The following is a 22,188-nucleotide window of genomic DNA, read 5'->3' as shown; positions in this document are numbered from 1 at the left end:
TGTGATGAAAATCAAAGTGTTATCCTATTTGGATTCAAGAAAACAACCTTTCACAGCAAAGTTCAATTTGCTGTTATTACCACAGAAAGTTAAAGTGAAGAAGGAAAACGAAATGTTGTTTTCTCATTTCCATGAATATGATTATCACAAATGCGAACACAGTTTGCAAAGGAGTTTCTCTTTTATAGAAAGCAAGCCAGTTGATATGGCTCATATATTATGATTCTGTGCAATACTTGGAAACAGCATATTGCAAACATCACATCACCATGTCCATCAGAGCTGTTTAAAAGAATGCTGGAATATTTTATTAACGTCCAGTTTTCTGCTGCTGTGAGTAGAACCTAGATTGCATCTGAAATGTTTTTCAAGTGTACTACCTCTACATATCTGTTCAAATGGTAAATGATCTGAACCATTTAATATATAAATGAGGTATTTTTGAGATAAAATTGGGCCTTTAGTGATCACAGGCTTCATCCAGCTCTCCTTCTAGGAAGCCACAAACAACCTAATCTGCCTTGAAGAAGGATAGATACCATTTTCACTTTAGATTGCATCTTAAAATAAACTGTAAGATACACGTGAGGATTAGGTGGTTTAAGTTAATTTATCTGGTTGTTTCTTTTTTCAAACCACATGGGCCGTAAGTTGACTTTAATTTTAGAGATGTTTTAAAATGTTACCATCTTCAACAGATTTATATTTGTTTATATAAATAAATAACTTTGCCTGTAAAATGATTATATTTACATTATATCTCATCTGAATCTTTCAACCAGACTATGAAATAAATTGTTCTATTTTAATAATGAGAAACCTTAGGTTCAAAGAAACTGTCACTCACCAACTGACATAGACGGATGTCATTCTTAATTTAAAACTTATGCAGAAAAAGAATCCTAACTATGATAAGGTATTTTAAATTGGGGAAGCATTTATATGTTTTTTCTGGGTTAACATATTTCAACTCTATATACATACGCTGGTGGACCCATACCCTCATTTTGGTGGACAATCACAAATGAATATTCTAGGCTGATAGCCACTTTTATTTCTTTCTGACTCTAATATCCCTCATATTTTTCTAAACTAGATAATCAGGAAGATTTGGACTAGAATTGGAGATCTCAATTCCTATCAATTTAAGCTGAGAATAATTAGAATAGTGTGATTTAATCTGACTTTTCATAACTAGAAATGCTGTTCCACTGAAAGAACTGGACTGAATCTAATTGGCGCTAATGTTTTGTTGATCAGTTAAGCAATTAAAGGAACAGCAGGAGCACAGTGACTCCTGATAGATGAAAAGGCAGGAGAACTGATGATGAAATGGGATGAAACAATGCTTTTCACCTCCACTGCATCAGTTTTCATCTCCTTAGGAAAAAGATGCATTTGTTCCTACTTAATAGCAAATCCTTTTCTAGTTCTTGGCAGTGTGGCTGATTCAGTAGATTTTGCACTAGTAACTATTATTTTGGGTGTAGACATTTTCTTAGCTTCCATTCTTAGGTAATTTTAAATAACAAAAATAAGATAGTCAAATTTGTGGGATTCAGAACAAACAAAATAATGAGATTATGTTACATATTGGAATTTCTGATGTCAATGAGACTTCGAAAAGGTTGATATGCCATTCAAAATTAGACTTGAGTGTGGAATAAACGTCACTCAGTCATGGCTGACTCTTTGTGACCCCATGGACTATACATATAGTCCGTGGAATTTTCCAGGCCAGAATACTGGAGTGGGTAGCCTTTCCCTTCTCCAGAGGATCTTCCAAACCCAGGGATTGAACCCAGGTCTCCCACGTTGCAGGCAGATTCTTTACCAGCTGAGCCACCAGGAAAGTCCAAGAATACTGGAGTGGGTAGCCTATCCCCTTTCCAGCGGATCTTCCCAACCCAGGAATCAAACCAGGGTCTCCTGTACCGCAGGAGGGCTCTTTACCAACTGAGCTATGAGGGAAGCCCAATATTAGACTTTGGTAATGTTTAACAGCTCATCCTAAATTGTGTCTTAGGAAAAAATCCAAAGATGTAAACATAGAAAACAGCATTGAGGGAAATACAGAAAGGAATGTTATGATACTAAAGAGATTGAAAAGCTTTAGTTGCTAATATCCAGTTACTATATTAGCAATGAAGAATAAAATCAGGTGAATAGTTTACTCAGTACCCGAGGCATGGATTTATGGGAAGAAGGTTAATTCATGGAAATTTCATAGCCACAAATAGATGTTATAAACAACATTTTCATAGCTTGTGTGTATTTATTCTGGTTGGATAACTGCTTCTCAAGATTGTAATATTGCATCTTGTTCAGTGTTAGTGAGAGTAACTATAGCAGGCACTATGATTTCCTCAGCTTCTTTTCTCATCTGATATTTGCAGAGAGAAAAAAGATAAAGTTTCACATGATGAAAATTATAGGTTATTTCTTAAAATAACCCCATACTATACAACGCAAGATACCGAATTTATGAACCCCTCAAAATCTATATCTTCTTAACAGTAAAAGTCATTATTTACATATATATATATATATATTTTAAATGTCCATGGCATTTCTTAAAATTAGCCTGCATGAAATTTCTTTTTTTCCCCATTTCCCATGATTTCATGTTTTATTGTGGTAAGTACACCTAACATGATGTCTACTCTTTAAACGCATAATATAGTATTGTTAACTCTAGGCATGATGTTGTTCAATAGATCTCTAGAACTTACTCAACTTGCATAACTGAAACTTCATACCCATAAAACCAAGAAAAAAACACATTTAAAAGTGAAAAAAATATATTCATAAATTGACTACCTTAATGAAACCCCTGCTTTTAGTTTTGAATAGTCCATGTGTACAAGTCTAAAGATAAAAATACTATAATTTTATACAGTCTGCATGCAGTTTCCATCATCAACTTCTGGAGAATTCTAGACATTAATAATAAAAAGTGGAAAATAATAGTAAAGCAGTCAGTGAGGAAAGGATCATGTAGTAATATTAACAATAATAAATAATTTGTTATTTAATTTTCCAATTGTATAACTAAAAATAAACTAGGTTAATAGAGTCTCATAAGAAATTCTGAGACTTGGTATTAAAGTATTATAATAGAGGATTTCACATGAGATTTAGTATCAGTGTATTATAACAGGGGATTTCACACTTGGAATAGCAATAATCACCTTTCCATGAGTAACTTGGATTTGTTCTTGTCTAGTAGCCATTTCTTCTCTAGTTCTCAGTATTGTTTCTTGTTCTTTGGCTTTAGCAGTAGCAACTGCTATTGTAGACAAGGCAGTTTTCTCAGCTTCCTTTCTCATCTGATTATCACAGTAAAATCAAGTTTAAATTGCACAGGGCTTTAGATGAATATGGGATGACCCTTCCCCCCTCTTAGTGGGGATGCAAGACGAAGTTATTCAGGGTTAACTACACAAGAGAAGTTAACTTTCACTGGGGCAGTGTGTGCACACACTGACTGGGAATCACAAACCTTAGAAATGTTAACTACAAAAAAAAATCTCCAGATGATTCCCTATATTGCTTTCTAGAAATCAGGCTAATCTTCATGCAAAGGATAATGGTGAATAAAATGAATCACAAATGTTACAGATGAATGAAAATCAAAGGTGCAGATAAAGATAATGAGAAAAAGTCATACATTCACCATGTGGTTTTTAGTTGGGGATTCAAAAAGGAAAATACAGATTAATAATTCATATCACATCGCAGTTAATGGTTTACTCGAAATTAGTTTAAAGATGAACTTTTCCCATCTTGAATATCTGTATTCACCTTTTCGTGAGTTACTTGAACTTGCTCTCTTTTGGTAGTGATGCCTTCTCTAGTTCTTGATACTACATCTTGTTCTTTGACTTTGGGTGTGGCAACTATGACTTTAGGTACCACTGTTTTCCTAGTTTCTTTCAATATCTGGTCATATGATTAAAAAAAAAAAAGGTGAGAAAATGGTCATTAAATTTCATTCAGCTCTAATTAAAAAAAAGGTAAGTCAAAGTTGAGAAAGGAAGAACATTTCTTCCTACTCAAGGACATTTTGTCATTTGAGTTGCTTTGATCATCAATATTGTTTCATTAGTAGCAATATCAAAGTAAGTTCAGTCTAAAACAAAAAAATATGATGAGCAATAAAAGGATGCATTATCCACATTATTCTCATAATTTATGGGAAATGCCAATGGAGCCATCAATAACACATAACTTTGCATTATATCAATTGACTTGTACACTGGAATCTTCAATAGAGACATGTTAAATATTAAAATGAATTATAATATTATATTAGTAACAGTCCAAAGGAAATACAAAAGTTAGGAATGAAAAGTGGCGGTGAAAGCTAGACAGATAGCAAAAGGTTCTTGAGAGATTGTGAAGCTTCCCGTGTGAGTTATAAGAAGAGGAGAAGGTGAAAAAGTGATCATTTTAAGACCCAGGATGAAAATGTAGGTGGCTTGTAAACGGAATGAAACAAGAGTGAATTTCACACCAGCAAGAACTGTCACCTTTTCATGAGTTATGTGCATTTGATCTTGTTGTGTGACAATTTCTTCTTGGGCTCCCAGAATTGTTTCTAGTGTTGTGGGCTTGGCAGTTTCAACTACCACCATGGACACAGCAGCTGTCTCAGCTTTCTGTATTATCTGATTTTCAGAGTAAAGTAAAGGTTTGAGTTTCAAAAGGCACAGGAGAAATGGTGAGTTAACTTTGTAACATTCAGGAGGATATAGAATGCTTAGTGGTGAGAGAGGAACTACCATGGTTCTGTTTTAAGGGCCTACACTTGTGTTTAACACCCAGAAATGGATTTCTTTTCTGCCCACCTGCCCCTTAGTAAATTGTCTTGGAAACTGAAAAGTCCTCATCTTTGAGATATATTGACACATTAGGGAACTTAGTGAGTACTCACTGGCAAATGGCTAAACAACTACGGTTACTGAACTTGTCAGTTATCAGCCTTGCAATGGCAACAAGGATTTCTATGCTCTTGATTATGCAACTTAGGTTCTTGTGCACTCAAACTCTTTCACTCACTGTAGGAGAGAAAAGTTCATTCAATGGCCTCTGACCAGCCTTTTAAGTCTGAGTTGCGCCTTTTAAAAAAAGTAGTTCTGAGATGAACAAAAAGCTTGAGATTAAGAGAGGCTGGCCAAGTTGGAACAACCTCAATGTCACTGAAATCTACTTGAACATGAAAGAATCTATTTGAACAAGAAAGGGCCTCTTCCTAGACCCTTTAAGGCTTGATTCAATACATGGGAGAGAAGTTGATTTTGGTGACATTGAGGTTGTTCCAACTTGGGTCTATGGCATAAAACCAGCAAACACGTCTGCGTCACTGTCGATCAACCAGGAATTCACTTTTTTCACAAGTACTGGTTTTCCCTGACGTTGAAATTCCTCACTTTCACTTGATATTTAGTTGAAGTGTTCATGGCTGGTGTGTGTGTGTATGGGGCGGGGGCGGGGGGGCAGTGGCGTGGACATGCATGCATGCCTTACAACTATGTAAAGTTTGTGTGTTACAGGTTAAGTGCCCAAGGGCTTGGGCTATGCATGGAAAAACTGATTGTACCAGTGGGTAACTAGGCTGGAGTGATCACTATCTTCTGGTTAAGTGTGCTCTAGAAATGTCATTGATGTGCCCCAAACTATTCTAGTCGATAGGTAATCTTCTTGAAACTGATCAGCTGAGTGGAAAATTATGCAATGAGAGCAGAATTTCCATCATGAAAGAATTTCAATACTAGACATAGAGAAACAACAAAAAGAAAACATACACAGAAGACTCCTCCACTTAGAGGTTTTGGTTAGAGGGAACATGTAGCTGTCTGGGATGTGATATTTGTCAACAAATTACAAGGCATTTACAAAACTGGACTTACTGTTTCTTGAGTTATTTGTTTTTGTTCTTGTTTTGTAGTAATTTCTCCAGTTATTTTAGTTTCTTTTTCTTTGGCTTTAGCTGCGGAAATTACTACTTTTGGTACAAATGCTTTTTCAGTTTCTTTTCTTATCTGAAATCAACAATAAAAACAAACCTTATTGTCTGCTGATCTCTAATGAAAGCTGACATAATGTTTAATAAATATAACAAAATAGGAAATCAAAGAAGTCCTTTTCCAGATGCCCACTAAATGAAATGATCTCATTTTCATTAATAGAGCCATGCTCTTTGTCTAAACCGTAAGTTATGCTGCTCAGAGAAAAAGAAATGGATTCAACACCCTTTGCTTTGAATTAGAGAGTGTAGTCTTCTTTAAAAAGACTTCCAATGTTTATAAATGTGTATATGGCAGTATTATTCTGTGCCACTCTGTCATCTAAAGGAAATCCTAGAGCATAGGCTATAAGAATGGAAGACTTTATAAGTAATACTGTCTGATTCTTTTACAAATGAAAAATCAAACATAGATGATTTGTAATCCACATTCATACAATATTTTTGCATTTGCTTTGAAAACGTCCTAAATATTATGAAGGTTTGGAATATCAAGACTTAACCTTTCTAAAACTGAGACATTATGGGGAGAACACTTTTGTCCATATCCCAGGTAAAATGTTTTCCAAACCCTTGTGAGTTAAGTTGCTTCAGTCGTGTCCAGCGTTTTGCAACCCTATGGACTATAGCCTGCCAGGTTCCTCTGTCTGTGGGATTTTCCAGGCAAGAATACTGGAGCGTGTTGCCATTTACTTCTCCAGGGCATCTTCCCGACCCAGGGGTCAAACCCACGTGTGTTAAGTCTCCTGCCCTGGCAGGTGGTTCTTTACCACTAGTGCCACCTGGGGAGCCCAGGAAATACTGTGTTTGGATCTGGACACCTAAGGTGTATGCGAGGGGAAAGTGGGGTACTTGGGGAGGGGCAGTTTTCTCCATTTTCCTCTTTGTCATTTTCAGCCATCATCACTGAAATTCAGGATCTCAGGGTTAAAACAGGCTTGGAAGTTATCTTCCCAAACCACCCCACTGACAATCGGCAGTGCCGGCCAACAGCCCTATCAGGTGGTCTTATCTAATCTGCTCCTGAGTGCCTGCAATCACGAGGCTGTCTTTTTCGCTTTTTGTCTGGTCATTTGACCTGAGAGGGCCAGATTCTCCACCTCATTTCAAATCCATGCTCAAATGTTTTTCCAAAGACTCAGGAAGCAGTTGCGAAGCTATTTTCAAAGCACTGTGGGTTCGGTGTCCTTTGCCGCTCCTCCCAGTTCCCGCTTCAGCATCTGCTTCTCCCTCCCTCGTAGTCTCACAGGTAGTCGGTGCATCTCCACGTCAGTGTAGAAGAGACCCCTGCTTCCACTTCCAGTGTGTGTTCCCGGAGCCCCCTCTTGTCTACACAAGGGAAGCATTTGGGGACTCTAGGAGACTTTGGTGTCTAGTACCCAGGGACATAACCACATTGTGAATCAACCATGTTGCCCACAAAACACCTTTCCCTGTAAACAGCACTATCTGGGTTGACACTGATAACAGCAGCAGCAACGATTTCGTATCAAAAACCATCTTCACCTGTTCATGAGTTACGTGCACCTGCTCTTGTTTTGTCGTAATTACTTCTCTGGTTCTGGCTTTTAATTCTTGTTCTTTGGCTTTATCGGCGGCCACTACCACCTTAGTTACAGCAGTCTTCTCTGCCTCCTTTCTTATCTGATTTTCAAAGGGGAGAGAAAAGAAACACTGTAATGTGCCTTATATAAAAAGGTACAATGATAAATCAGGATAAAGACATAAATGTCACACAGGAGAGGATAAGGAGGAAAGCTAGAGTGATTTTAAACTATAACAGAAAATCTATTCAAATACGAGGTGGGAAATTATCTTGGATTTATAACACCTTCCAGCCATGAATCAAATGTCACATAGGTTTTGAGGAAAGTAAAAGCAAAGCTCTTTAGGGAAAGCTTAGAGAAACGTTAACGGTAGCCCTCAAATAATGGCTTCCCTGCCTGGATCCTGGAAAGATGGAGCTCTGGATGGACCATTTTGGAACTACAGCTCCAGGTGCCGGGTACCTTGTTTGCTCAGCTTAACCTCTCAGCCACCCTTTACTCGTCTTAACTCAGGGATGCCCCTTGTCTGACCTCCTGAGAGGTACCTCTTACCTGCCGAGCTGCCTGACAGAGACCTGACACAGAGTATTTATATCGTGAACACCTCTGGTGTCAGACCACCAGCTCAGAATGTCCTAAAAGTCTGGGCCATGGAGGGCTCAGCCCTCAAAACAATCTGAACCCTGGTTCAGCCTGGGAAATCTGCACACAGAGCTCGGTCTGCGCGGCCGCACGCCCACCTGTTCGTGAGCAGGTTGGATGTGCACGGCAGTCGTGGTTGTCCTCTGAGCAGTCTGCTCTACAGCGCTGATAACTGGTTCTCTCACTCTGGCCATATCAACAGCAGCAACAACGGTGGCCACAGCTGCACTTTTGTCAGCTTCTTGTTTCACCTGGATGGGCAATGAGCAAGCATATTACCTTCTGAAATGACATGCCTAGTAGAAACTGCAAAACACAGTGGAAACGAAGTCATCAAGAGTAAAACAGACACGTGCATGAGCACCTATCACCGTGAAGAGAGATACGGTATGTATTGCTAAACTCTACATTTATAAACATCTCACAGAACACAGCTTTTGTGGAGCTTCCCAGGTGTCCCTGGTGGTAAAGTGCCTGCCGAGAACTGGGTTCGATCCCTGGGTCGGGATGATTCCCTGGAGGCGGGCATGCTAACCCACTCCAGTATTCTTGCCTGAAGAATCCCATGGACAGAGGAGCCTGGCGGGCTACAGACCATAGGGACGCAAAGGGTCAGACACAACTGAAGTGACTGAGCATGCATGCACGCAGAGCAATTTCACAGAGTATAAGCCACATTTGGTTTTCACTTTCTGTTGTATTCTTATGTTCGTATGCATCTTCCTTCAACCTATACAGACTGTTTCATGGCAGGATTCTGGTGGGAGAAAGCAGAACAGGAAAGGAAGGAGGAAGCTTCAGCAGTACCTCTGCAGCCCCAGCGGCGACAGCTCCTGCTGCGAAGGTAGTGCTGGCGGCGGCGCCTGCAGCTCCGCTGATGGTCACTTGCTCCTGGATCCCGTATCTCCCTTCCCATCTCTCCTCTGTCCTGATCTGAGTAGCACTGGTCACCGTGGTCTCTCTCATCTCAGCCTCAGATGAAGCCACGTAGCCCTCTTGCTTCCAAGGGGGGGGCACTTCAGGGCCTGGGGGCATGGTGGGTGTCTGAGCCTTCCGGACGAGTAAGGGAGACTTGACGGATCTGATGGGGGATGTGGAGATCCTCCCCGCCGGAGACACGGACCTGAAAGTCAAATGGCAGAGGTCAAAGAGTGCCAAGGCAAGGAACTACTCTCTGGGTCATTAGATTTGAATGAAGGAAGAACAATCTGGAAGTGTTTAAGGCAGGGTTTTAAAATCCATGGCTCCGCATTGAGCCATGTATGGATCTTAACCTACACAGAGACAAGTACTGTACTTGAAAGTAATTTGTTTTAAATTTCAGTCAGCCTTATTCTCATCTGCTGTAATTCTGTATGAGAATCAGATTTAATCCTCAAGAATTCCGTGCCCTGCCCTACCATTTCATGTTTAGAAAAGTCAAGACAGCAGCAGGTCTTTCCTCAAAATACGGTTAAAGAAAGGGCACTGGGAATATGGTAACATAACTCTAAATTTCTCTGTACTCCCAATTCTGGGGGGCAAGGGGATGTCAAACAGGTGTTGAAGGAAGCAAGATTTCTGTAATCAACGTGCTTGTGCAACTTGAGGTTAAAACACGATAAACCTTTCTCATTTTCTTGTAAGACTTCCCACAGCCTTCATCATGCCCCTCACGCCCTTGTGAATTGCAAGGCTTTCACATTAGTCATTTTGCAGAATTCTAGGGCTATAGCTGTGCTTTGGAAACTGTTCTGGTCCAAGTGTGGTGCACTGCTGTCTTAAATATCTTCTGTATTTGTTCACCCTCACATCCTCATTGTATTGTACTCTGAACTTCTTTTGAATATCCTTATAGTGGATAATTTGAAACCTATGGATTCCATAATTCCAAGGTGGCTCAGTGGTAAAGAATCCGTCTGCCAATTCAGGAGACTCGGGTTCAATCCCTGGGTTGAGAAGATCCCCTGGAAAAGGAAATGGCAACCCATTCCAGTATTCTTGCCCGAGAAATCTCACGGACAGAGGAGACTGGCTGGGGTCGCATAGAGTCAGACACGACTTAGTGACTAAAGTAAGGATTATATAGTTTTTGGTTAAACTGATAGTTTCTTCCAAAACAGTTTTCATCATTTTTTATTTGTGTTCAAATGCAACAGCATCAGCTCAAGAATCTGGGTACTGAATAAATCTATCTACAGTCAAAATAAGAGACAGCTTCTAATTGACAATAATAATTCCAGGCATCAGTCAACTATTTTAAGATGAAATTTTTCATAATTTAATTTTTAATTGATAGGGTTTAATATACTTTTCCCTCTAGGTGGCAGTATTGCCTTATCATTGCATTTAACTACTTCTGCATACAGGAAAAATGTTTATAAATGTATTCTGACATTACATAGGGTATTTAACTTATATAAATCATAAATAAAACAATTATTATAATTAAGACTCAAGGTACAGTTGATATATACTCTAAATTGTAGAGTAAATTAATAGTACATTACAATATTGATGAGTTTCATGAAGAAATGCTTAATCATTTTCTTGAAGAAGGGTTTTTTGGGTGAAAATCAATTTACATTTTATAAATGGAGTTGTAATCAACAAAAGGGAGATGTAGGGGAACATGTCTCTATTTTGAAAGTGACTGCCTTTGAACATAACAAAGACCAGTTTAGAATAATGTAGGGTTTACACTAATTGAAGAAAAGCAAAGTGACATGTATTTCCAATTTTCGACCTATGTCTTGTTCTTGCTGTCCTAGTAAAATGGGTCTAATTCAAATAGACTTAAAGACATGATTAGCATGACATGAATGATTAGCAGCAGGTTGCAGGTAAGCCTGTAACTGTGAAAATCAACGTAATTTGAGTCATTATAGGAAAGTGCTTATTTCTGCTCTTACAAAAAATAATCATCTGGTCACAGCGAGATATAATGCACCTTATTCAGTGAAATATGTTTGCCTTACTTTACAACAAAAATCAAGATTCAGGAAATTGTCCATCCTGTATAACTGTTATTTTCTCCAGAAATTGACATTTTAATTTCTTAATCATTTTAAAGTAAATTTGGGGGGCTAAATAATTGGAATTGCTATTAATGAATTCTCAGTACTTCTAAGACAGTCAAAACGCTCCACAGAATCAGGGAAACTCTGTAATTCTAAATGACTCTTGGGCTTGGATTAAATATATGGTGAGGTTGTTATCTCCTTCAGCAATCACATTTGGCCTGTCTTGTGATTTTGTGGTGTGCAAACTTGGAGTTAGCCTGAAACAGAACACTTTTAAAACTTGATAGCCAGACCCATTTTAAAAACTGAGCTTTTTGGCCAAGGCTTCACATTAGTATTTATCAGTATCTTTAATTTTTAAAGTGGGCACTATAATAAAGACTGGAAAATATCTAGCATTTCCCATATATTTGCTGGACATTGACATTGCCTCTGGTATGAAATACTTGTTATTTTCCACTTTTTTCATTTGTGTTGCTTGTTTTTCCTTTAATAATTAGTTTGTGGAAGTTCTTGATACATCTGGTATATTAGAGCTTTGCCATGAAATGTTGCAAATATTTCTCCCAAGATCTACTGTTTGTATTTGCTTATTTCTTATGGGGTCTTAGCCAGCATCAACATGTTCAGTTGTGTAGGTTATGCATGGTTTCTAGACTTGTACCGTTCACACTGAAGGCCTTGTATGTTTACTTTAAATATTTTATGGCAGAGGCAATGACATATCTTGAGGAAGAGGCATCCTTAAATTTTTTTTAACAAATGCACTATTTGGTGTAGCAATGATTTTGCTTTTGCCATATACAAATTTTTGTTTTTATGTAGTTGAATCTGTAAATCTATTTTTAAAAGCTCTGCCCAACAAATGTTTTCTCAAATTTTCTCCTCATTTTTCTTGTTTTTTTAATTTTTTAAAAATTTAGCTCTGTGGTCAACATGAAACTTATTTTGTAAATGGTGAGAGATACAGGTTTACATTTGTTTTCTCCCAAATGGATAGCTAATTGGGCCAGCATTATTGTACAAAATGTTCTTTTCCCCACTGAACTGAAAAGTCACTTGGATTAAAAATTGAATGTCCTGGGTACCTGGATTAATTTGTGGATCCTCTGTTCCGCTTCCCCATGTACATTCTATTTACCAATATCACACTTTTTGATGACAGTAACGTCACAATAAGTTTGAATATTTTTTGAATCAACTATTAACTTATTCTTTTAAAATTTTTCTTGGCAGGGGAACTTTCTCTACATTTAAAAAAATTTTAATTGGTCAAGAAACACTGTTTTTTTTATAAAAAAAAAAACACACAAACTTCCCCCTTTTACTAGTTTATAATATTTAAAAAAAACAAAAACAAAAAACACCTCAGCATGTTAAGCTAAACCTCAAAAGTTCAAATTTGCTATGGATAGTTTACACTTGCTGATATAGTTTCTGAGTTCTGATGATACATGCTTACTTTCTAAAATATCTCCATATTAACTAAGCAAAGAAATCCAGCTTATATTCTGGATAAAATAACATAAGCACATGCAAAATATTTAGAGGGTTTTACTTACTATTAGAGCATAAGAACATTTGTATAACTCCTATTTAGAAGATTCCTTCAACTAATTATCTCATTGAACCCTCACATCTTGAAATCATTCTTCCTATGATTCTCTATAATTTACAAATGACATGACTAAGACCTTAAGCAATTTAACTTCTTTAAACTTCTTTAACTTCTGGTCACCTATTTAAAAAATTAGGGGTGATACTTCTTAGAGGTTGCTATGATTATTTGATGAGATAATATACACAGAGTGCAATCGAATGTCTGACAGAGAAACTGGTCAATATATATTAATATTTTATTATTACAATTATTCTGTAAGTCACATTTTAGCCAGTGATCAAGAAGACTGAACCCAGGGCTTCCAACCTTAAATTCTGTGCTCTTCTCATCTCACTGTGCATTCTCTTAGCTCCTACAGCAGATATTGAATGGCATACAAATAAGATTGTAGAATTACAGCTTATAAAGTTTTCCAATTTACCCATGGACAGTAAAGATTTGTGAAAATCATAAACGATATCTTTTTGGTTTAACTCTTTTTATCACACACAACATTCCTTATTCCTTCCTTTTACATCTCTTCTTATCAGATTAAACCTAATTAAAATGCATAATGACCTGATCTCTCTTAAAAAGCTTTACCTGACAGGAGATGGAGTCGGTGCCCGCACGTGTCTGACAGGGGAAGGGGAGTGTCTTATCGGCGATGGGGACTGCTGTCGAGCCAACTGTGCTTTGGCAGCAATGGATGGTGGTGTGGGAGACCTTGATTTTGGTTTAGGAGGTATCCTGGGAGGTGTTTTATGTGGCAGCTGTTGCCCAGCGGCACCATCTATGACCATCTCAACTGCTGCAATTGATCTGGCATCAAAGTGGGCCTCAATCTTCTGCAAAGAGAAAAACAAAGACCACGGTGAGGAGAAATAGTTGGCGAAGCAACAATTTAAAAGGCAGTATATATAGTATATATTTCAAGAAAACCTTTTCAATTCGAGTTTGTCGTGTTTCTGAAATCTGAGCAGTCGAAACAATTGTCTTTGTCCTTTTAGCGGGTACTACTTCTTCACCTGTAGGAAGGGAAAGACAAATATTTAGGAGGGAGCACAAGGACCCAGTTTTAAAGGGGTTATGTTGATTCTGACTACAAAGTCAATAGGATTTTCTAGGTATCCCAATGGGGAAAATTGCAGTAAGATTTTGATTTTGTATAAATAGAAATTAGGTTTAAACAATGAAAATATTTATTATTAGATATGAGTTTGCTTAGAATCCTTTTGAAAAATTTCATTATTTGCCAATAATTTGAAAATGTAGATGACTTAACTGAAAAACTTTCCAATTTCTAGTGGTGGTAAAAATTACAGATTGCTTCAATGATTCTAAACTCCTCCTTTTCATGGGTATTGAAAAGCCAGCTTTGATTTCAGCTCACAGTATTCCATGACCTCAGAGTGGGGGCAGGTGGACCCCTGGTCCCACTCGGTCCTAAATGTCCCCTCTCCCGCCTCCTGTTCCTCGACCTCCGGGGCATACCTTGAACCAGTAATTCGGCAGTGGAAGTAGCTCTTCCAACGCTATTGGTTGCATTTACTGAATAAGTGCCAGAGTCTTCTGGGTATGCTTCTGCAATCAGTAAGCTGTAGAGTTCGCCTTCTTGTGAAATTTGAAAATCAAGGGAGCTCTGGATTTCGGCTCCGTCCCGGTAGAACTTCACCACAGGTGTAGGGATTCCAGTCACTCTCACTTGGAGTCGCACTTGGCTTCCTTGTCTCACAGTCATGCTCTGCAGCCGTTGAGTGAAGTTGGGTGGCGCTGTCTCCGCTGCAGCAGAAGGGTAGAAAATCAGGACCAGTGCCAGTGGGGTACTCCCAACAAGCTATTTTTAAGTAATCACAGCTTTGTTTCGGAAACCAGGTCATGACTCGCTGACTCAAACATCCTTGACTGTCCTTGAGCCCAGCTCATCCATCAGATGACCGCAAGCGTGGAGCCAAGAGGTGGCAGAGGGCACCCACCACCATACTTTATTGTTTTGTTTAGCTGTTCTAGGTCACCACATTTTAAAAATGTTATCATGTTATTATATTTTCAGAGAATTTTTCCACCAGTTACTCCCAACTTCACATCTAGCACTTTTTAATATGTTAAGGTAACTTTACATATTTCAGTAGGTTGCATTAAAATAAATTCCAATGGTTGGTTTGCTGGATATACCTATAACTTACAGAATCATTACATTTTAATTTAAACATAAAATCCTAAATTGGTTCCAACTTAATCAATATTCAAATAACTCAAATATTTACTTGCATTTAAAATGTTAATCCAAACAATGACATGCTTTAATGTTAGTTATGCTACAGAAAGTGGATTTTTAAAATTATGTTGGAAGTTTTTAATAAAATAGATGTGAACGGTGAGTGGGATTAATTTTGACATGTTTTTGAGTAATAAACAATAGCAGATGCTGTCAACCTTGTGCATTGTCCCTTCTGAATTTTCTGGATAAAAGTTAAAGTTCATACCTGATGTTCCGTCTGTTTTGGTCAATGATAGCCCTATACTTAAACAGTGCTAAATACATAGTTTATTGGATAAACATATGTAATGTTATGCAGTTCATGAAAGATATTGTTCTGTAACATGTAAAGTAGTGTGATGTTCTATGTATTAATATCTTACAAAATAAAGGATGGAGAAAAATGACAGAGGCCATAAAGATTGGGTGGTAACTTTTATGGGGAAACTGTGTCATGCACTTGAATCATAAATTTGCCCTTTTTCTATGCTTGCAGTGCAATTTTTTTTAGAAATAGGAAGTAAATGAAGAATTATTAAACATCATAACCTACAGCAGTACTTCTTAAATGGGTAGTTTGTGGACAACTAGCGTCAGAATCATAGGTGCCTGTTAAAGTGGGAATTCTTGGAGATACGCGTATTTCCTTAGTAGGTGCGTACACAAGGCTCCAAGCCTTTCTACTTGCTCAGAAACACAATTTTAACATGTCCTTAGTCTACTTTTAGGTGCCTGATACATGCATAAAGGAAGTCGTTGTCAGCCACTTTTTGAGGAAACTTACATTCCACAAGACAAACAACTTTGCCGTCAATGCAGCGTCCGGGGAGCCCTGCTCTGGATTCCAGCTGCTTGTGCTCACTAGTTCTTGGTGGACAACCCCCACCCCAGGTCCTGGTGAGGCCTTCTGGGCGGCGTGTTTCAGGGGATGGGCAGGGCCCCTCCTGCCTACCTGTCACGAGAAGCTCAGCAGTACTAGTCGCTTGTCCAGATCCATTGGTGGCTCTCAGGGAGTATCGTCCACTGTTGGCTTTTGTCACGGCGGGGATCGTCAGTTTAGCGCGGCCATCGCTAAAGGAGATCTGCACGCCGGGCAGAGTGGAAGTAGAAATCACCTGGCCATCCCTAAACCAGCTCACCTCAGGAACTGGGAAACCTAGGAAACAAAGAATTCATCTTTATGTCTGGGGCACTGCCAAGCCCTCCATTCTGTCCCGTATGTCCACTCCCTTATCTTAAACCACAAAAGCGACCCAGAGTGTTATGCTATTCCATGACAGTGAAAATTTGACAGCTGTGTGAGAAAAGTACAAAGTTGCAGACCATTAGGAAGGTCTGTGGGTTCACATAGAGGCCAGCACCTTCATTTTACAGGGGAGGAAACTGAGGCCAAAAAAATCTCAATAATACTTTCAAGGTCCCTCAGCGGGCAGTGGCACACAGAGGGCTAGAACTGCTATCACCTGCCCTCCTGCCCAGGGGTCTATCTAAGACAATTTAATAGACATCATTAAAATCATAAAAGAGATTTATTAAAGTGAAGAGCCAAGGAAATTCTGAGAAAAACAGTGACTGCTGTCCTCTTCAAAAACAAATAAGAACAAAAGCAGCAAAGGGATCTGAAAGTTCAGCCTAACAGGCACAAGAGGACACGCTCATCTCTTTACCTCCTCTTTGGTTACGGGGACACAGTCTGCCTGACGTCTCCTGCCTTTCAAACACACTTCAGTAAAAATGCCATGCTCATACAGTAAGAGGCTAAGCTGAACCCAGTCTTTCAGAACAACATGGATACTTGGAGTCACAGGTAGAAAAGTACAGTTCTCTTTACCCACCATGGATCGTGGCACTAGGGACTAAATGTATGCGGCTGGATGTTTTAAATACACTAAAATTCTGCATTCAGAAACATGAGGCAAATTCAGAGCATGGTTTACTCTGCCTTTGGCATGAAGGTGGATGATCTCTTTCAACTGAGGAAGTGAAGATGAGCAAGAGAAACTTTATCTTGTTGTCTTTACATTAGTCAATCTCCCACTGTGGCCGAGTGAATAGTTTATTTGACGAATTCATAGGTGTCAAATATTTTCAGTGGTGTTTTCCTAAGAATTCTACTAGCATAAAGTGTGAAGGAACAAGAAGCTTGTGAGGAAGCCAGATTCCATTACTCCACAAGCAGGTGAACTTCCTAGTAAAGCTACATGTGATCTGCTTGTTCAAGAGTTACTGAGTGTTACAAGATGAATAAGTAAATTATTTGGAAGTCAGTCAGAGTTTGTCATGTATGAGAAGAATTGAATGGGTCTCTATATACATATACAATAGAAACCGAAGAATGATTATGATATTTATGTCAAATCATATGATATGTCAAAATATCACATATGGTATTTGTGTACTATAAAAGTGTTACCCAGTTATGAATAAGATTGGCACATAAAATAGAAAACAAAATGTGGAAAGAGAAAGGAAAAGGAAATCTTATTTTATATCTTTATTATAAGCCATAAAGTTAAAAAAAAAAAAAAAAGAGGAACCATGTACCATGGAGGTGCATCAAACATCTCCAACTTTTAATTCATATCTTACATAACCAATTATATTACAAAAGGAGAAAATGTGGATTAAATAATTTTCAGATTATTTACAATATGGTTCATAGACTACCACCATTTTGTCACATGATGACAGGTCCCAGAAATCTTCCATTTTCAAAATCATCCTTTAACTGAGTTATAAAGAAAAAAGAGAAGGGGAAAAAATGAGACAAAAGAACTTTCTATTAAATATAATTCTAGGGTTAGTGTTTGTTTCTCTTTAATACGTGAAACGAGTGTCAGATATTATTTTGGAGTTTCATTTCAAAATGACTGGAAACTCTTTTCACTGACTAGAGATTGAGAATACAAGAATGAAATACTTAGGAGTTAGCTCGTCACTGAAAGTTCTGCCTTTGAGAGAAGTCAGTTGTCTTGTGATTTTCCACGTGAAACCACAGAGGCTCAGGCACACGGAACAGTCAGCACCAGGCTGCTCGCCCGGTAGCTCCATGACCGGCCCCTATCAGTCTGGAGTACTTGGCTTCCACTCTGGCTCTGCAGCTGAATCCAAATATAGAATGACCAAATTTGGTCCTACTCAGAAGCTGGATTCTGACAACAGTTTTAATCCAATGCTAATTATTTTGCTTTGTGGAATTATAAATATGCAGAAAACATTTTCTAACTATTATACTGTCAGATTTTGTCAGCACTCTGGGAATGGTATACTCTTATAATGACCCTTCCAGAGAGTTGGGCCAATTTCACAAAGTGAAAGCAAGGCTTAGGCTTAATGTTGAGTCCTACAAAAAAGTTAACAGAGAGGAGGCACAGAAGACAGAGGAACATGCGAATGTGTGAGCTTACCACTAATGTGAGCCTCAAAGGTTGCGGTACTACCCTCCAGTACCACAACGCTTTGTAACGGCTGCGTAAACGTCGGTGCTTGAGTTGCCATCTTTTCAGGCACTCTGGAAAGGAAGAGAAAAGAAGTTAGAGGGTCACAACTGAGGGCCATTGTGGAGCTACTCTGTCGACGGCAGAAACACACATTTTCCAAATGGGTTGCTTCTCAGATCATCTGTGGGCCCAGAGTGGTCTCTTTGGTGGCTTGAATTTGGCTTCTGAGTTGATCTGCAGCTTAACAGAGTAAGCAAGTCTAAGGGGAGATGGAGGAAAAAATTGAAGAAAGCAGACCAAGGAATGTATGCTAGTGGTCAAAGAGGGCAATTCAGTCTTATGAAAGGTGGGAAACCCGGGAGAGAGTCAGGAGAAAGGGAAAGCTGGAGGAAACTAGGGATCATGACAAATAAAAGCAAACGTGTGAAAAGTATAAAATGAATTTTTGCATCCCATCAATGTCTGAAGGAATTATTTTTTTAAAATGTCCTTCCTCCCAGGATTTTTCACACACTGTTATTTACAAAGTTGACACAGATTCAGGCATTATGAATTTAAGTAATCCAGGTAAATGTTTGAAATCATAACCAAAACTAAAATTTAAACTTTATAATTTCTTTCCTTATTTGAAAAGTTTTGGAAAGCTTTGTCAACCAAGCACAAACCCTCTGTAGACAGCATACAGTGCTTTTTATTTCTTAATATTTCCTCATATTGTAATTGCTCACTAAATGTTGCTACTGCTGAAGTAAATATTCACAAAGTTTAAATTTAACTGAGCAGGCCAAAATTTATTACAGATCTGAAAAATACTGACTTGAGTTCTTAATAAAGAACAAATGTCCAGAATGCAAAAATGGAAGGCTGAGTGAAGTGTAGCTGAAGTGAAAGCACCTCTGCTTTTACAGCACAAATATTAAAAAAAAAAAAATCAAAGAAAATAACATGAAACTGGCAGTTAAGTTCTTTTGTTAAGTGCAAGAAAGTATTTTGCCTATTAGTTTTAGATTATGAGAAGCATTTTCTGATGCATAAATACCTTCTTATTCAACGTCACTATTCCACTATTCTGACATAAAAAGCAGATTCTCAGCTGTCAACTGTTTCACTGCTAGTGTTCATACAATTCTGTATTAATTAAAAGCTTATGGAGCAATACTTTTTCTAGTCATAATTACTGTCTTGTAACTTTTTACTTGAGTTAAAAAGAAAATAAAACTAGAATTCTGAGATAATAACATTTATATTTGAAAGATTCTGATAATATCCAAAAGGTTTTTTTTTTTTTTTTTTTTTTAACTGTTGCCAAGAATTCCTTAGTGTAGCATATTCTCTTTAGGACACAAAAACAATTTTTTGTGGCTCACTTTTTCTGTTTCCAAGTGAGTGCATCTTCTAAAAATAGCTGTATTCTTGTACCATTTATATACCTATGTATTTATAGGCATTTACAGTTAGTCATCTAATTTCAGGAAGATGAGAAATCAAGGCATAATTTGAAATAAGTCTCTAAAACACTACTTCTTGTCCTTAACATCAAACATTTATTTCATATCATATAATTTGATAATGAGTTAAATTAAAACACATAATGAAATTCTGAGTGTTTTAGAAAACAATTATATAGCTCTTCTTGTTTTCAAAATTTCTAAATATATTGCAATTAACTGGCCTAAAGGGGTCTTCTATTCCCATTATTTAGGTAAATTTGTTGCTTTAGCACTTGGTCTTGAGAGACCTTTGTCTAACTAGGGCTGAAGGTAGGCATATAAAATGTCATGCTCCCAAAATAAACTCTTCAGCAGATGACTGACAGCAGGCAAGTGTTCTGTCACCGCTCTGCAACTGATACCTCAGCAGTGGATTCCCTTAAAAAGTCATCGGGTGTAGCTGATACCACATGCATTTTATCAGAGCTATTCTTGGTGTGTCTCACTTTATCACTGAGTAATATAACCTTGAACATTCTCAACAAAAAAAAGTCCATAAAACACGCAAACGTTTTACATCATTTCAGACCTCAACTTTTAATACTTTTAGAATTAAATACTTTTAAACAATTTGAATCACTAACTGCTGATATGCTAAAACATTGAACTTTTTAAAAGAAAAGCGTTTACATATTTTAAAACAGAAGTTAAAAGCAGAGTAGATAGCACCAAGTAGTCCGACAAACACCTTCATAGGCATTGAGCACACAAAGATAGTAGGGAACTAGAAACTAACAAGGACGGGCCTCTACGAATAAGAAAGAAAAGATGCTGCTCACCTGATTTCTCAGGAGTGCCCAAAAAGGGTGGGACTAAGCCCAAGGTTGCTTCTGAAACGACGTCCTATTTAGAGTTGGTTTTTTCGACCATCTCCAACATGAATCGGTGAGCCTCTAACTTAAAAACAAAACTACACAGTCAAGACTGTGTAGTTTTGCTTTTCTATGCAATCCCTACACCCGAGGCGAGGCTGGGAATGCACGACTGCTCAAGAGCCAGGGGCGGGTCGGGTCTTATATTTGCTACATCTGCTGACAGCCCCACGTCTCAGGGCAGGGCGCCGGCTGATTGGCCGTCCGAGGAAAGCATGATGGGAGCGGGGCCTATTTGGTAGGGGTGCAGACCACCTGTTCTTCTGATTGGCAGTGCTAAGTTTAGCATCTCCAAAGGGGCTTTACCAAGGAAACAACCGTACTTAAAGAATAACTCTGTTGAGGCCTGGGGAAGAGCCCTTGTCGCCCCTGATACTATCTGAAAATATGAGTCCGAGGAGAATTTTTAACAATAGAAAACACTTGTGGGCAATTATACAAAACAGTTCCAAACATGAGGGCTCTGCCCTGAGTCAGGTCTGGTGCCTGTTCCCTTCCCCCTTACAATCAACCAAATGGACCTGTCAATCATCACAAGCAGATGAGGGAGTTTATCTCATGCATAAGACTTCACCTTTTTTTTTTTTTTAAAGAATCAGTGTCTAAAAACCTCAGCAATGAAGAGAGTTAATTTATGCTATCTTCTCCAGAGTCTACTTGTGCTTTGCAGAGTTAGGCCAGTGTTAATGAGCTGTGTGTTACAGCCCTGCAAGAAATAACAGTTGAAAGACAAAATCTGAACCTGGCTTAAGCTTAGCCTGTACAGTGTAATGATTTCTTTTTTCAGATTCCTTTTTTTTCTGGCATTAATATTTACAAATATACATGCACTGATCCTTACTGAGTAGCCAAGTGTTTTGTTTAAATCATCCATAGGGTTCTTTTTCAGGCACATGAAAGCTGCCTTACTAATCTCTGGAGTTTGCTGTTACTAATGGGAAGTAGTTAGGAGATGATATAGTTGCTATTTTAAGACCGAATTTAATTTCAAGCAAGAGATATTTCAAATACAAAAGAGCATACCCAAAGAGCTTTATAATAGTTCAGCTGAGAGATTTGTAAAGCTTCACTAAAAGGGAAGAAAATTGTCTTGTTGATAATAAAAAAGACTTTTCTTAATAAAATAGACTAAAATTTTAAATTTTAAGTTAAGTTTATGTCTGTAATTAAAATGTCCCCTGCTGTGGAAGGCCATGCATTAGATTTTTCAACTTTCTGAGTTGTGATTAACTTATTAACAGGGCTTCCCTGGTGGCTCAGAAAGTAAAGAATCTGCCTGCAATGCAGGAGACCCAGGTTCAGTCTTT

At 38.1% G+C, this 22,188-nt stretch overlaps 1 protein-coding gene across 50 annotated transcripts in view; it reads right to left on the bottom strand.

Moving 5' to 3' along the window:
- Positions 1–21,003, bottom strand: part of TTN (titin) — a 276,354-nt gene extending 255,351 nt beyond the window's left edge. For 48 of the 50 annotated variants that reach the window (XM_070798610.1, XM_070798811.1, XM_070798618.1 and 45 more), the window contains exons 1-12: positions 20,789–21,003; positions 18,487–18,590; positions 16,032–16,235; positions 14,314–14,601; positions 13,762–13,847; positions 13,423–13,667; positions 9,025–9,340; positions 8,316–8,468; positions 7,535–7,672; positions 5,913–6,044; positions 3,805–3,942; positions 3,192–3,329 (exon numbers count right to left, since the gene is read on the bottom strand). In XM_070798610.1, coding sequence (XP_070654711.1) covers positions 3,192–3,329; positions 3,805–3,942; positions 5,913–6,044; positions 7,535–7,672; positions 8,316–8,468; positions 9,025–9,340; positions 13,423–13,667; positions 13,762–13,847; positions 14,314–14,601; positions 16,032–16,235; positions 18,487–18,577 — 1,929 coding nt within the window. In that variant the 5' untranslated portion in view covers positions 18,578–18,590; positions 20,789–21,003. The remainder of the gene's footprint in view (positions 1–3,191; positions 3,330–3,804; positions 3,943–5,912; positions 6,045–7,534; positions 7,673–8,315; positions 8,469–9,024; positions 9,341–13,422; positions 13,668–13,761; positions 13,848–14,313; positions 14,602–16,031; positions 16,236–18,486; positions 18,591–20,788) is intronic. The other 2 variants (XM_070798717.1, XM_070798807.1) reach the window with 2 other exon arrangements.
- Positions 21,004–22,188: the final 1,185 nt, after the last annotated feature.

Source organism: Bos indicus, chromosome 2, assembly GCF_029378745.1.
Source record: "Bos indicus isolate NIAB-ARS_2022 breed Sahiwal x Tharparkar chromosome 2, NIAB-ARS_B.indTharparkar_mat_pri_1.0, whole genome shotgun sequence".
Lineage (NCBI taxonomy): Eukaryota > Metazoa > Chordata > Mammalia > Artiodactyla > Bovidae > Bos > Bos indicus.
This window is presented reverse-complemented; position numbering and strand designations above follow the sequence as displayed.